The 17,384-nt window shown below is 37.7% G+C and overlaps 1 protein-coding gene across 3 annotated transcripts in view; it reads left to right on the forward strand.

Annotated features, from left to right (window-relative positions):
• LOC143852943 (putative histone-arginine methyltransferase CARM1) overlaps nucleotides 1-17,384 on the forward strand; it is a 40,367-nt gene that overhangs the window by 14,047 nt on the left and 8,936 nt on the right. For all 3 annotated transcript variants that reach the window (XR_013236913.1, XM_077362613.1, XM_077362611.1), the window contains exons 9-10: nucleotides 1,851-1,905; nucleotides 3,866-3,949. Coding sequence is in view for 2 of the 3 variants with exons in the window: in XM_077362613.1 (XP_077218728.1) it covers nucleotides 1,851-1,905; nucleotides 3,866-3,949 (139 nt within the window). In the remaining variant the exon portion in view is untranslated. The remainder of the gene's footprint in view (nucleotides 1-1,850; nucleotides 1,906-3,865; nucleotides 3,950-17,384) is intronic.

Consider the following 17,384-nt stretch of genomic DNA (forward strand, 5'->3'; position numbering starts at 1 on the left):
GTCGATTTGGCATCATATGGGTGTTCCCTTCATGTTTGCAAGATTTGTTTGCCGGCTGGGGATGTATACCTTGGGGAAGCAAGGGAAAGAGGTTGTGGTGGCTATCCTTAATGGCGGTTTTATGGGTAATATGGACAGAAAGGAACTCTCGGATCTTTGATGGGAAAGCTAAATCTCCGTTCTTTTTATTTATTAAGGTAATTTCGCTTACTATCTCCTGGGCTAGAGCCTTGCCGGTATTCCGTTTCGTCTCGGCATTTGATCTCTGGGAAGGGTGGACGGTAGTGTGCCATAGCAAGGAAGTTCAGCAGGTACCCTTTCAGCATTGGAGCCCTCCTCAAGAAGGGCACTTAAAATTAAATTTTGATGGTTCAAGCTTGGGCAACCCAGGCCCTGCAGGGATTGGTGGAGTATTACGAGATAGCAACGGTGTCGTCCTGAAGGCTTATTCTGGGCCACTCGGCATAGCGGATTCGAATGAGGCTGAGGTAAGGGCAGCGCATCAAGGCATAGTCAGCTTGGTTAGGGAAAGATCAGACAGTTGTGTTGTGGAGGGTGACTCGCTGAATGTTATAAGATGGCTCAGGGGACCTCGGACTCCCCCGTGGCGCTTTCTTAAATTCTTTGACGAGATTACAGATATCTTACAGGGGCGGCCGGTAACTTTTAACCATGTGAGGCGCTCTGCTAATGACGTAGCAGATAATTTAGCAAAAGTTGGAGTATCGCTGCAGGCTTTAGAACTCTATGATTCTCTCCCGCCATAATTGTATTGCTTTAGTTTTGTCTTAATTCTCTGTGTTGTAAGGGGGACTCCCTCAGTCTTCTTTTAATATAACTGCTACCATTCAAAAAAAGATGGATGCACAGTTGTGGAACTTGGAAGTTTATTCTATTCATGCATCCTTGACCTTTTCCTGATTATTTCATTTATTATCTTGGAATAGCAGATTACTAGAGAGAAAAATGATATAGAAATGATTAATAAGTTAAAAAAAAAAGAAAACAGACAAATTACTGTACTATTCCTCTTGGAAGCTGATATATTTGTTTCATTCATCTTTCTTTTCATCCATGTTGTTTTATTTCTTTCATATTTTTTGCTTCAGTCCTTGGGCAGTATTTTACTTGTACCCGCTTGTTCATAGAATATTTGTCTAACCATAGATGGATGCACAGTTGTGGAACTCGGAAGTTTATTCTATTCATGCATCCTTGACCTTTTCCTGATTATTTCATTTATTATCTTGGAATAGCAGATTTCTAGAGAGAAAAATGATATAGAAATGATTACTAAAATTAGAAAAAAAGAAAGAAAACAGATAAATTACTGTACTATTCCATTGACTATTAGATAATGGTTGTCGGCTCCATATGCTCGCCTCTGTCACATACAAGGTATTCGTAGATTGAAGTGAAGCCTTCTAAGAATTGGGCAACACATAGCCTATCATAGATCTCCTCTCAACCTGCGTGTTCGCCACACCCATTAGTCCGCTAGGGTGATAAATCACTACCAGAATATAAGACATCTGCACAACACTAATATATGTCTCTCTCTCTCCTTTGTTTTTGTTTTGTAATTAGGGGTTTTTTGCCACTGTTATGCATAGTATGTGATTACCATTAAAAAAAATGCATAGTATGTGATTAACTCACTCTAGACGCCTCTTTTTTATATCTGTTTGAAGTTTTTTCCAGTGCTCTTATGAACTTTGTTGCATGTATGCCAATTGGTATGTATGTTTGGCTTTTATGATCGATGTTCTAAAGTTATGCTCTGCATTTGACCTTTATTTGCTTTATGACAAGAGTCAGGTTCTTACTTCTTAAATTGGTAACTCTTATAGGATACATATGGCGCCCTTCAGCGATGAATATTTGTTTGTTGAAATTGCAAATAAGGTACTTTTGGGAGGTTGACTTGTTTATTTTTATTGCTTTTATTTTTCTAACAAATCCCCTGAAATCGTCCAACATTACATGATTGCTACATTTGTAAATGTTTCACGATATGTAAAAGAATTAGTTTTCGAGTAAATGTACAGAGGATGCCTTACCCTTTATTATAGAGCATATGCTTTAAGTCAAAATCAAATTCTAAGAACCACGCTTTGTCCATTTGATACTGTTTAGGAACTGCATCATAAAATCTTTTTATTTTTTTATTTTTTTATAATGGTAGCTGATTTTATTGAAAAAAAAAGACTGAGGTGGTCAAGATACAAAGCAGATAAGAAGAAACAAAAATTAATAACAAGAGAAAAAAAGAGGGCTAAGGGGGGAGTGAATCATAAAGTCTTCTTTTGTAGTAACTTTTAGTACAATGTCATCTAGTAGGTCAGAGGTTCAATCCTAACTTACTTACGCCAAAAAGGTCATTTAGTATGCTAATTGTTTTAATGTTTTCATTCCTTTCGGAGTAGAGTTTGGTTGTGGTTTCTCTGAGTACAAATTTGTCTTTGCAAGTGAAATTTTTGCACGTTTCAGATTTTTGATAGGCAAATATGCATACAGACATTTGGGTTTAGAATCAGTGTAGAAATGCTTGTTCTACCGGCACGTAGATGAAGTTATGTACCATATCCATAATTGCAGATTTCTACCGTGGAATGTTGCTCTTTATTCTTGCAAGATTATCTTGAAAGATATATGTGGTGCGATAGTGCTTTCTTCTTTCAAATTCTCTCTATGAGTTTTATAAGCAATTTTAATGTAATTTAATTGCTTCTACTCTTCTTCTTACCAATGCACCCTTTTCAAAATTCACCTCTTATGCCTTTGAGCCTCACCTATTTACCACAGCTCTCTAATTGCACACTCCATCTCCTGATAGGCGAGGGCATGTCATGATTGATTTTGCTTGCCTACCTCACTAGCATGCATACCGAGCTCTGTTGGGAGCCAACTGAGGTTCTGCCAATCTAGGCATAAGAAACTTGAAGAATCTAGTTTTCAAGTTTAGGGCTTGTTGGCTTTAGAGGTAAAAAGATGAAGGTGAGGTGGGGTTGTCATTGCTGCTGCAGCTTCAGTGGCTTGGCAAGGGTTTGGGGCGTGGAACATCCATCTTGTAGTCTACCTTGAGGGCAATGGTTTATCCATAAGCTCATCCAATCTTCAAAAGTTTATCATAAGCTTTCCCTTAAGAAATGGTAGTGCGGTATGGCCCTTTTTTATACAATTCTCTCTAGTTTGGAAAAGACATAAGTGGAAAGATTTCATTCCTCTCATACCAAAGACATAGTGGATGCATTGTATTGCCATGCTTCCTAGCCCTTTCTTGACAAGGGTCATACCTTGACTGAGATGAACCATTCACGTGGCAGCTTTCACCTCTGATTGCCTGCAGGTAAAAAATCGACCATTATAAGCATATCTTGAGTGCCTCTATTGGTCTCTGAATCTGGACCTTTATGTATTCATGGTTTTTATTTTCTTTTTTATGGATCTTGATCAGATATTTGTGAATTGTGATCACCCAGTCATAATTACTTTTGGGAATTTAACCATCTAAGTTTATGCCTACTACATGAATCTCTTAGATTCATGGTTTTTATTGTCTTTTTATGGATCTTGATCAGGTATTTGTAATCACCCAATCATAATTACTTTTGAGAATTTAACCATCTAAGGTTATGCCTAATACATGAATCTGTTAGATCAATTACTCTGCCTCATATGTACATTACTTGGAAACATGGTAGTGAAATTCATCCAGGATGCATGTGGTCATTCCTCATATACATGTACACATATATGTATATGCATGTGTGTGTGTATTAAATCTGGTATTTTATTTGAAACATATATGTGGCTTTCTTGCTGTGAGATAGTTTGTCCTAACTGTATTGATTTTCTATCCTAGGCGCTCTTTTGGCAGCAACAGAATTATTATGGGGTTGATCTTACTCCCTTATATGGATCTGCATTTCAGGGATACTTTTCTCAGGTCTGTCTTGCTACTCATTTCTGAAATATGTCTAAATCACCACTCATTCCTATGTAGTTCAGATTGGCATCTGAACTGGCCTGAAACTTCTAGAAATGAACAGAATGCCTGATTGAGATTTTATTAGTAATATAACATACTGCTGGTCAATAAAATAATTACCATTTTGAAGGAAGCATTCAGAAGTATCATTGCGAAACTTCTGTTGGGTTGCCTCACTATTGCTGTAGATGTTTCTATTTTTGAGATATTGTTTTGCAAATGTTTGCCCAGATGTCCATGCTCGTATTTTTATTATCAATTTATTTATATATATATATATATAAATATATTACTTGTTTAAATATAAATATAAATATAAATATATATAAATCTATATAAATATATATTCGTAGTGGCAATTAGCATTCTCTCTGTGCCCTTTTACTTCTTTGGTGCCAAAGATTTGATTCTACCAACAAAATGAACTGAGTGAATATAGCAAGTGGAGTTGCTAGCTAAGGTGGGAGGGGCTTTCTGTGGTTCAGAAGTTATATTTATCTTGATGTTCCTTTCCTTGGTGTTGAGTTGCGGCATTATGTTGTTTCTTTGTGCTGTTATTGCATGCATACGTCACATCAGGATATATTCTGTATGTGTCTCCATTGTGCTGAAATTAGAATAATAGACCACCGAATAACGGAGCACTTCCTAGATACAAGGTGCTATGAACACTACTGAATAATGGATCACTCCTAGATTATTGTGCCAGCCTTTACATTATAAACCCATTTGCATCCCACCACTCTCTTCCCATGTGGAAGAAGCTAGTTACCAAGTCCCATTTTTTCTAATGCATTCACTTCTCAGCCATTGCATCCCTCCATTCTGCTTTTGACATGGCTTCAAACACACTGGAAGGTACAAAAACAGATGATATTGCAGAAGCAAAGGACATATAGGAAGGAGAGAATGGCCCATAAAAAATAAAGTTAGAGATAGGATGTGTAGTGTAAGCACGCTATCATTTCCTAATAGCAATAGGTAAATGAGAATCATCAATGGTAGGATTTATGGGATCTAAAGGAGAATGAACAATTGACTAACCTGAATAAGAGGTAAGGCCAGGTTGGTACATGGTTTTACTTTTTCCCGAAATTTCCCTGAAACTTCCATTTCCATCCCCACTGAAACAAAATCTCAATATATTTCTTCCACGTGATTATTTCTGACCAAATTTCCTGAAATTCGACCGAAATGGTCGGAACGACGGAGAATGGAAAGATGGCAGCACCATTGAATTGCACAACAAAGTTTGCAAGGGATGTCAGATCGGCATGGGACCGATAATACCACATAACTCGATGTGGTATTGACATAGAGTTGGAGTCCTTGAGGGGAGACTGGCCGTTATACTTTCTTATAATTTAATTCATTTCATTGTTCCTCTTTATTGACTTTACTGTTCCCGACTTGTGCGACAACACATTGGTTAAGCCATTATGGATGGCTTTCTTGTTTATGTGAGGGTTTCTAAGTATGTATTTGTGCTTATTCTAGCATTTCCTAAGCTTTCATCTTAAAATTTCATCATTTCCATATGTTTCCATATGTTTCCGTGATTTAACAAGATTTCCACCGAAATTGAAATGTTTCCGTTTCTGTGCCAACTGAAACCGAAATTTAAAAGCTTGGGTTGGTATGGGTGATTAGGTAGCGGACCAGGTGATAGAAAAGAGTTATAGGATGGAAGAATCTGTTCACCTCCGGTTCGAGTGAGATTCTCTAGTTGTAGAGAGGTTCGACTTGACAAAAATAAACGAATATGCTATAAAAACGTGACATCCATAGACACAAATTTCTTACGTGACTGGTTATGATTACACTTGCGGCCCTTTTGAGATAATGGATTGGCAAGTAAATGCACTTGATCGCTTTTGGATCTAGTTTACTACATGGACATAACTCAACCAAAGATATATATATATATATATATATATGAGGAAAGTGTCTCTAGTCTCTCCCCTAGATAAGCTTATCTACTCCTCCCTTTAAAAAAACACAGTGGGCCCACGCTGTTTGGATGATCCAAAGCATTCATTTGATAGGTCCTAACATAGATAGGGTGTGCCCAAAAAATCAGCACCAAAGGGTCATCCTAGAACTTCATTTTGTGGTGCCTTGTGGTACCCAGAATGGACACATATAAACGTCGACGTTTATATGCGTCCATTTTGGACACGGTGTGCCCAACAAAATGAAGTTCTAGGATGACCCTTTGGTGCTGATTTTTTGGGCACACCCTATCTATGTTAGGACCTATCAAATGAATGCTTTGGATCATCCAAACAGCGTGGGCCCACTGTGTTTTTTTAAAGGGAGGAGTAGATAAGCTTATCTAGGGGAGAGACTAGAGACACTTTCCTCTATATATATATATATATATATATATATATATGAGGAAAGTGTTGGTGCGCTCGAGTGCCCAATCACATGGGTCCCACATTTTTTGTGGTGATCCAAACCATTCATTTGCAAGGCCCTATCTTAGATAGGGTGTGTACCAAAAATCAGGTCTATTGAATCATCCTAACCCCTCCAAAAGTGGAGGGCAAAAATGGGCAGATTTGTGGACAAACAATGTCTGTCTATTTTGACCTCCACAAATGGATGGGTTAGGATGATCCTATGGAGCTGATTTGTGGTACACCCCCATCTATGTAAGGGCCTTTCAAATGAATGCTTTGGTTCATCCTAACAAAGTGGGCCCACATGTGATTGGGCACTCGAGCGCACCAACACTTTCCTCATATATATATACTAGTAAAAAACCCCGTGCGATGCACGGGCCAACAAAGAACTGGACGAACCACATCATAGGTTGATCCAAACCGTCGATGTGATGGAACACAACATAAATACGTTGTGCCCCAAAAATCATTTCCATAAGCTGATCCAAGCCCTCCAATCTATAGAGGTTTCCATAATTCCTCTTAAATCGGATGGTTAAGATCACCCATAGATTTTTATTAAAAAACCATAAAGGAGCGGGGTAAGATTGAAATTATGTGGCTTTAGTGGGTGCCTTTGTTAAAAAGCATAAAGGAGGGGGTAGGATTGAAAATATGTGGGTTGAATGGTAAATATGATTGAAAAAAGTAGTAGATTTTATTTCAGAGAAGGGCTTGGAATTGGGAAAAAAGATGGGAAAATGAAATGTAAAAAAGTATCGGTCTCGATGAAGAAAAGGCATGAATGGGTTGTAGGAAATACAATGAGGTTAGACCTGCGAACATGATGATTAATGGCAATACATAATTTGGTGTATCGTATTCTAACATTTATATTGTGGTCCGCAGTCTGCACTTCATTCCCTTAGGATGGGTGAATAGCTTAAAGATAACCTGCCTCTGGAGTCAATGTTATCAAGGCAGGTGATTATGGAAGATGTTGATAGCATTAGAAGAATGTATATTAAGAAAAGAAAGATTTATTTTTAGGAAAAACAGTATTATATAATTGCCAAAAAAAGCATGGGTGCAAATAACATAACACAGTAGAGGTTCCATAAGTATCGAATGATTGCAACAAATGAAAGAAGCACACATCGTTGGCTAAACCAGATCTTGAATCCGATAAAGCCCCACTACGTTCCCTCCAATCAGCCATTCGTAGATTCCTGAAATGGAACATGAGCGAGTTGAACATCAAGATTCCTTCCAATCCAATAATGCAAAAACCAAAGCAATGGTAAATTGAACAGAGTTTTTTGTTTGAATAGAGCAAAAGACATGGAAAAAGGCAAATTATATCAAGAGTGGACTTGTTTGTGGAGATCCAAAGCCAAAAGATTATAAAGCATGCAGAACAATGATCACCAATTAATTAAATGGCATTGGGGATACCCATGTACAAAAACTAAATGGAAGTTTCTTGGCTAGTTTCAACGGAACCCATTTCCAATAAGATGAAAGTAGGCTACTTATACTGGTGAAGTTCTTTTATATATCATGCTGGAAGAGCTCCATGTCAATCTCACAATGGAAGCATACATAGAGTGTAGTGGCCAAAATAAAGCTCAAACAATACAGCAAGAAATTTATGCATGAACTGACACAAAATGCAAGGTATATAGGCATGTACTAAGAAACAATAAATGAACTTAAAACTCAGCTCATACCTTCAAGCTTTATAACGATGGTTAGTTATTCAAAAAGATTCTACTGAAAGGCAAAAAGTAGGAAAATCCATTTCAGTCTAAGTTGTCTTAGAAAGTATTATGATTCGAAAGCCGGATAAACACCCTCAATGTGAGGTTGATATAATCATTCTTTAAAAGAAAGTTTCCAAAAAATGATAATGTTTTTGTTTTTTCAGTAAGTGATGCGGAGAAATTGGGATCTGAGCGGAGAAATGGAGAGAACACAAAATCCCCACCTCAATCTCAGCGGAGAAATTGGGATCTGAAGATCCCTTTGATCTAAAATGCAATGAGAAGATCCCAAGAAAGCAACAGAAATGTTATCAAATTAGACAAAAGTGCCCCAAGTAATGAGGAACTTTGCTAAAATTGAGCAATAAATTGAGCAAAGGCCAATCAACCCAGTCCAAAAATCCAATATTTTTCCAAATGGGTGTTCTGTTATAATGAATTGAAAAAAAGAAACAAAGAAAATTGGAAGAAGATAAAAGAAAATGGGAAATATTTTACCTTCGACTACTATTGCGACATGCATCTTCTTGTCCTTGCAAGGCCTGAAATCAAGGCCCCTAACATTAGTTAAATTGAGAAGATGAAGAAAAGGTCATAAATATGTGATCCTGAGATGCATGAACTAAAACAAATCATACATAGATATGAGAGAAATTCAAAAAAGCCTTCTTAATAAATAAGATCCTGGAATATTTGCAATTTAGTAAGATCATAGATATATGGAGGATAGCAGATATTCGAAGTTCTTCAAAAGATGTAAAATTAAATGTATTTAGGACGGGAATATGGTGTGCTTTGTAACATAAAAGTGCTTTAGATGCCTAGAAAAGAAGTGCTTTAGATGCCTAGAAAAGTTTAAAAAAAAAAACAAAGTTGATGGGTTTACCCACCATCAAGTTGCAGTTTGAATATCCTGTCAAATGAAGAGGAACCTTTTCATGTGCTGATATGCAAAGAACTGGAGGGAGCAATTAAATAACAGCAAAACAACATACAGCTTATCAACCAAGAAAAAAAAAACCTGGATTAATCCTATTCAAATTTTACTTATTCTAAAATCCCTCTAAATTAACCAAAATCACACTATTCCTTTATATAAATCATGGGAAGAAGTAATTCCAATTTAGGCCCTGTTTGGATTGCAAGAATTGTTTGGAAAAGAAAATTGTTTCATTCGTGGCTCACTTTTGCAGCAGAGAACCACAAGGGTGCGAATTATCCTAGAGTGTGTGAGAATATATCATCGCCCTATAAAATCTGCCAAAAACCGTCATCTTAGATGAAAGCAGATGAATAAAACAAAATCTAGTAAAAAGTGAGACTGAGAAAGACAAATAGAGAGAGGGAGAGAGGGAGGGAATAAAAGCGTATTCATAGTAAAAATAAATACAGCAGATTAAATTTTTTTTTATCATCAGAAGCCAAACCCTAGAATCGAAAAGAAGAAGAATATGGAGCCAAACCCTAAAATAGGAAAAGATGAAAAAAATGGAAAAATACCACAGCTCAAACTATGTAGAGAGCATGGATTAAAAAGAAGAAAAAAATTAGAAAGCAAGAAGCAAACAAACCCTTTTTCTTAATAGTGCAGAAAACCGTCAAACCTTTTTCTCAAGAGGAAGATAAATATCTGTAGTAGGTGAAACATACATGTGAAAACCGTGTAAATAGGAGCAGCTGGCAGTAGTAGATATGATTTTTTCTTTTTTAGGCTGCAAAGACCATCCAAAATTAGTGGAAAGGGCGACTTTACCCTCGCCTGTAGAAACATAAAGAGATCTTGTGAGGGCACTAAACCGTAAATATAAAGGACTATGACGTGTTAAACCCACATAATTTACAAATAAATCGAAAAATTCTATCCTTTTCTCCTCTGCTATATATATATATATATATATATATATATATATATATATATAGAGAGAGAGAGAGAGAGAGAGAGAGAGAGAGAGAGAGAGAGAGAAGTGTAGCTACACATACGTGTAGCTAACTTAGCTACACCAACGGCTTAAAATACAATGGGCCCCACATTGTTTGGGTGATGCAAACCATTCATTTGATGGGCCCTCACATAGATAGGGTGTGCCAAAAAAATCAGCTCCATAGGATCATCCCAACCCTACGATTTGTGGAGGCAAAATTGGACGTGTAAAAACCTTCACAAATCTATCAATTTTTGCCTTCACAGTTTGAAGGGTTGGGATGATCCTATGGAGCTGATTTTTTGGGCACACCCTATCAATGTGAGGGCCTATCAAATGAATGGTTTGGATCACCCAAATAATGTGGGCCCACTGTATTTTAAGCCGTCGGTGTAGCAAAGTTAGCTACACGTATGTGTAGCTTCACTTAACTCATATATATATATATATATATATATATATATATATATATATATATATATATATATATATATATATATATATATATATATATATATGAGAAAAGTTTTTCTAGTCAGCCGACTAGAGAAGCTTCTCTAGTCCGCCGACCAAAAACACAGTGGGCCCATGTTGTTTGGATGATCCAAAGCATTCATTTGATGGGCCCTATCATAGATTGAGTGTGCCCAAAAAATCAGCTACATAGGATTATCCTAAACCTTTAATTTGGGGAGGTTAAAAATGGATAGATTTATGGAGTTTATACGCGTCCATTTTAACCTCCATAAATCGAAGGGTTAGGATGATCCTATGGAGATGATTTTTTAGGCACATCCTATCTATGTCAGGGCCCATCAAATGAATGCCATGGATCATCAAAACAACGTGGGGTCACTGTGTTTTTATTCTCCACTGTCCATTTTTAACCTCCACAAATCGAAGGGCTAGGATGATCCTATGGAGCTGATTTTTTGGGCACACCCTATCTATAATAGGGCCCATCAAATGAGTGCTTTGGATGATCCAAACCACATGGGCCAACTGTGTTTTTGGTCGGCGGACTAGAGAAGCTTCTCTAGTCAGCCGACTAGAGAAACTTTCCTCTATATATATATATATATATGAGGAAAGTGTTTCTAGTCGGCTGACTAGAGATCATTCTCTAGACCGCCGACCAAAAACACATGGGTCCCACATTTTTTGGATGATGCAAAGCATTCATTTGATGGGCCCTGACATAGAGACGGTGTCCACAAAAAATTAGCTACATAGGATCATCCCAACCCTATGATTTGTGGAGCTTAAAATGGACGGCTATAAACCGCCACAAATCTGTCCATTTTTTAACTCCACAAATCGAAGGATTAAGATGATCCTATGAAGATGATTTTTTGTGGACACTCTATCTATGATGAGGCCTATCAAATGAATGCTTTAGATCACCACAAAAAATGTGGGACCCATGTGTTTTTGGTTGGCGGACTAGAGAATGATCTCTAGTCGGCCGACTAGAAACACTTTCCTCTATATATATATATATATATATATATATATATATATATAGAGAGAGAGAGAGAGAGAGAGAGAGAGAGAGAGAGAGAGAGAGAGAGGTTTATCTGAGCTATAGCTCAAAAACACATGTGGCCCCTCATTTTTGGGGGATCCAAAGCATTCATTTGGAAGGCCCTTCCAAAGATAGGGTGTGTAACAAAAAATCAGCCCTATAGGATCAACCTAACCCTGCCATTTGTGGAGGGAAAAAATGGGCAGAAACATGGACACACATTGTCTGTCCATTTCCCCCTCCACCTTTGATTGGGATATGATTTTTTGTGGACATCCTATCTATGTGACGGCCTTTCAAATGAATGGTTTGGATCACCCAAACAATGTGGGCCCCACTGTAATTTAAGCTAGTGTGTAGATAACACAAGTGTGTAGGAACCTTTTTCTCATATATATATATATATATATATAGAGGAAAGTGTTTCTAGTCCGGCCGACTAGAGATCATTCTCTAGTCCGCCACCCAAAAACACATGGGTCCCACATATTTTGTGGTGATCTAAAGCATTCATTTGATAGGCCTCATCATAGATAGGATGTCCACAAAAATTCAGCTTCATAGGATCTTCTTAACCCTTTGATTTGTGGAGTTAAAAAATTGACAGATTTGTGGCGGTTTATAGCCGTCCATTTTAAGCTCCACAAATCATAGGGTTTGGATGATCCTATGAAGCTAATTTCTTGTGGACACCGTCTCTATGTCAGGGCCTATCAAATGAATGCTTTAGATCACCACAAAATATGTGGGACCCATGTGTTTTTGGGTGGCGGACTAGAGAATGATCTCTAGTCGGCCGGACTAGAAACACTTTCCTCATATATATATATATATATATATATATATAGGGAAAACTGTTCATGAGCTTGAGCTCATATAAGCTTATATGAACTTGAGTGGGTCCCACATTTTTTGTGGTGATTCAAACCATTCATTTGCAAGGCCCCATCATAGATAGGGTGTGTACCAAAAAACAAGTCCATTGGATCATCCTAACCCCTCCAAAAGTGGAGGCAAAAATGGGCAAATTTGTCGACGAACAATGTCTATTCATTCCCCCTCCACTTTTGAATGGGTTAGGATGATCCTATGGACCCGATATTTGGTACACACCCTATCTATGTAAAGTCCTTCCAAATGACTGCTTTGGATCACCCCAAAAACTGTGGGACCCATGTGTTTGGGCACTCTAGCTCATATAAGCTATATGAGCTCAAGCTCACAAACAGTTTTCCCTATATATATATATATATATATATATATATATTTTATGGGAATAGGGAATAATGCTCAATCCGAACAAAGCTCCGCAAGAGGGGCCTTGAACTGTGAAAGCATGCGATTTATACGATAGGCAGCAGTAAGAACAATATCAGACCAAAAGGTTTTTAGGGACACTCATGGTGAAATGAAGTGTTCTGGCGACTACAAGATGTTGAATCTTCTTTTCAACCACACCATTTTGTTGTGGTGTGTGTATTCCGGTGCTCGATCCCATGTTCAATCAGGTAGGATTCTAGACCAGAAAAAGTTGTTCTCTCTCCCATTGTTAGATCGTAAGAACTTGATAGGTTTGTCAAATTCTGCGAGGACCAATTTATGGAAATATTTTAAAGGTGGAGCAAACTTCATCTTTGGTTTTCATTAGGCAAACCAGTCCCAGGAGTACAATAATCCACAAAAAGTCACTAAGGAACGATAACCAAAGAATGAGGCAATTAGCAAAGGATCCCATGACATCTGATTGTACAATTGGGAAGGGAATATTACTTTTATTACTAAATTGATAAGATGCACGGCATTGTTTTCAATCTTGCGAACTTCACAATTAATATTAAAAAAAGGAGGTTGAATGACCCATCAAAGCTGGAAAAACGCGTTTTAAATACTGAAAAGACCTAGTCCTAAATGAAAATGCCCCGCATCAGCTAGTATTTATTGACATCATGGACACCACTTGACTAGTACACAGCTATGGAAGGACAATAGGGTCAAGCCTATATAATCCATCAGCCTAACGACCGTGCCCAATCGTCCTACTCATCAACAAATCCTGAAAAACACGATATGGAGGGTAAAATGTAGCTCTGCAATTCAAAGATTGTGAGACTGCTCACTGACTGTAAGTTAGATGTGAGATTTGTAACATGCAATACAAGAGACCGCGATGACTGAAGAAGGACATTTATATTTCCTTTTTCGGCAATGGTCAAATACCCTAACCTTTTCTCAACCTGAGCAAATTGAGCAGGAAGGAAATAGATGTGGCTGGACTACCAATTGAGACATCATACGCCCAATGGAAGCAAGGGATGATTACTCAACACCACCATATTGTTGTGTGGTGTTACGCCTCTTCTCTTCACTTTTCACATAGATATACACAGTAATTAGAGAAGGGAGTTGTTCCTTGCAAAGAAGTTGAACTCGCATACCTTCAAATTTAGGATTGAGGCTGCCAAGAAATCCAAAAGTTCTATTTCTTTCCACTTTCTTCCTGTAGGCTGCAATGTGGGCACAACATACTAGAAGTAAAGTGTCATAGTTGTCCAACTCTTTCTCTCATACTCTGAATGGAGGCAAGTAGCTGGCTAATGAGTTCTACCTCTGTCGACGGTGAGCAATCCCCTGACTAGCTTATATGCATTAGAAGGGCTCTTCACTTGGGACCATATCTGAACTGCAGCCTCCCATATTTCCCTTGCGGTTTTCAAGAAAAGAAAACCCTTTTGATTTCTGGTTGCAAGGAATCCCGAGCAACCATGACATAATAGTTAAATTTTTATGCTCCCACTTACCATGCATAACATAAGCTTCCGCTGGCTTTACAACTTTTCATGTGAGATATTCAAGCTTTTCACGACCTCCAAAATACATTTTACAGCCTGTGACCACCCATAAAAAAAAAAACCATTTCCATATACTTTGTGGTGGTAATCTGTAGACTAGGGTAATCCATGATTGGGTTATTAGACCCACCAATACGTTATTGTTGTAATCATTCAAAAAATAAAATAAAATAACATTATTGTTATTAACCCTTGATGTTGAAACATCACCAGTACCAGTCTACATGATAATTTTTCCACAAACAAATCTCATTCTAATGAACATATAATAGGGAGGGAAAAACAACCCCACACTAGCACCATAACTTCTGCAAAATTCACCCTTGCAGTATTAGGACAACTAGCTTGTCATCTCCAAGGAGTAGAACGTCCGTCTAAACTGGAGTGGGCTCCTTCAAACACCCATTAAAGTGCATGAACAGAAAAAGGGCAAAACCCCCTTAACCCTCGGACAAAAAAGAAGGAAGCAAATAAGGGCTTTTACCTGGAAATAAATGTTGATGAAGATACCCTCTCGATCAATCCTTTTCTAAGTCTCCTAGCTCTGATACCAAGCAGAAAATTAGGGTTAGGATTTGTGGAGAAAAGTTTAGAAATAGGAGGAATGAAAGAGTGAGTCATGGGAGAAGAATTTTCGTATCGGTTGATTCTTACCCCACGGAAATCTGTCTTATTAATATACCTCCTTATATTTGAAATTACAGAGGTCACTATTAGGTGACCAAACTTAATAACAAGGAGGTTCCTAATAGTGAAACGTAATAATAAAAAGATACCTCCAATGGAGAGACTAAACATTTAGATGAGACTATTAGTGGGTCTTATCACAACAACATTCATTCAAAAATGCAAACAACCGATAGATGTAAGAGAAATATGTGTTCCAGTCTACAAGCTCTCTCATTTCAAGGAGGCTCTGGAAAAGGAGCGTAGAGAGAGGTGTCTGAGACGGGAAGCGCAAATGGCGATCGAGGACTTAGAAGTGGTACTGCCTGCTCCTGCTCCAGATGAGGAGTCAAAGGTTTCCAGAGATTCTCTGAATGTGGAGGTTAGTTAGTTGGTCCGTACGTGTCTTGCTCAGAAGGAAGAGTCTAAAGGGAAGGAGGTTGCGGTGACCTCAGAGGAGGCTAGAACTTCAAAAAAGGAGAAGGGGGTTGAGTCAGATGAGTTTGATGAGTTGCTGTCAATGGGTGATGTGTTTGGGATTGGTTATGACGAAAACTTAGATGCGACGAAGATGTTCCTTGGTATAGAAGAAAGGGACCTGCGGGAGAAAAGGGATAAAGAAAAAGTGGATGGAGAAGGGGGGAGAGAGTTGAATACTCTCAAGAAGTAGTAGTCCAGTCCTCCTTCTGTACATAGTCTTTGTTTAGGGTTTTTGTTTTAGGGTCGCTTCTTTTCTTTTCTTTTTCAGTCTTAGGTGGAAATTTTGGTATGGTAACAAGATCTGCCACTAATAGTTAGTGGATGTTTTGAGTCTATTGCATTAAGACTCTTGCTGCTGTTAGCGGTTAAATGTATGGTTTTAGAGTTTAGACGGTAGACAATCTTGGTTTTATTATCGGTTTTTCTAAGCAGGATAGGTTGTTAGGAGGGCTGTAGTCTCTGGGTGTTTGGGTGAGGTTTGTTGGTGATGATCAAAGGATTATGGGAGGGCGGTTGTTTCATTGGTAGGTTGTCTCTTTAATGGAGTTTTTAAAATTTCCCAGGAGAGATCATGGGAGCGAATTAAACGATGAAGATCCTCTTTAAGCGAGAGACTTTTTGTTTTTCGCTTTTTGAGGCATTTTATAAATGGTAGTCTCTTAGGTGAAATGACTGTTTGGGTTGATTTATCAGAATTTCTCCAGAGGAAGTATGAGAGTGCATGAAACGAGCTAGATCTTCACCAAGCTTCAAATACTTTGGCCTTCGCTTATTGAGGCATTGATTTGATCATGGAAGCAGTGGAGCATATGAAACAAAGTAGATCCCCAACAGCTTGAGAGACCTTGGCCTTTCGCTTTTGGTGGCATCTTTTTGTTGAGATCATTACTTCTCCTCGGGGAGTCTGGAGTTATGAAGGAATGATTAATGGTTTGTTGGACAGCTTGTTGGTTTGTTTATTTAGATGGTTTTTGCAGTGTAAATGGAAGGATTGAATAGTTATCTTTACTGTGATGGAATTTTAAGTAGATTCTAGTTTTGTTCTATCTTATGGTTCAGGAGTATGCTCTTGACCAGATATGCTATGTAAATGCAAGCTGGGACCTCTGGTCCCCAATGTAATTCTCATAGTATAAATATACATTTGTCAACTTTCAAAAAAATAAAAATAAAAATGCAAACAACAACCAATAGAAGTAAGGACAATTGCCAGTGTAGGAAGTGAAAACGAAAGTGAGGATTCTCGGGGAGGAAGCGGAAAGCGTGAACGATTGGGGAAGCATCAAGCGAAGCAACGTGGAAGCGCGAAGGAAGCAGACAAGAATTGTGGGAAGTGAAAAATTAGTCAAAAATACCAAAAAAAAAAAAAACTTGTAAAAAGTTAGTGACAATTGTAAATAAGTTTAATAATCTATTTTCAATGTTTCTAAAATTTAAAAGCCAGTGAATTCAAGTTTTCAATAAGCAAATCGAATCCAACCACCATAAATGAATCAAAATTCTAACCAACATGATAAATTTACATGTCTTTTAAATGAAGAAACTAACCTCATTTTTCTTGTCAATTGGACATGATTGCATATACACATCAACATTACATTTACACTGAAATAAAATGTGACAAATGGACGAGTTTTCACTGAAATGTACAATTAATCACTTAAATTAAGTGTGAGTTTTGAAAGAGTCACCAAAATGTACAATTAACCACTGAAATGTACAATTAAGTGAACTAACTATACTCTTTTAAAAAAACTATAAACTTTCCAAAGTGTGACTTTTGAAATAGTTGTTTCTTGTA

This window comes from Tasmannia lanceolata, unplaced genomic scaffold (genome assembly GCF_043159265.1).
Source record: "Tasmannia lanceolata isolate RefF3 unplaced genomic scaffold, GAP_Taslan_0.1 ptg000019l, whole genome shotgun sequence".
Classification (NCBI taxonomy): domain Eukaryota; kingdom Viridiplantae; phylum Streptophyta; class Magnoliopsida; order Canellales; family Winteraceae; genus Tasmannia; species Tasmannia lanceolata.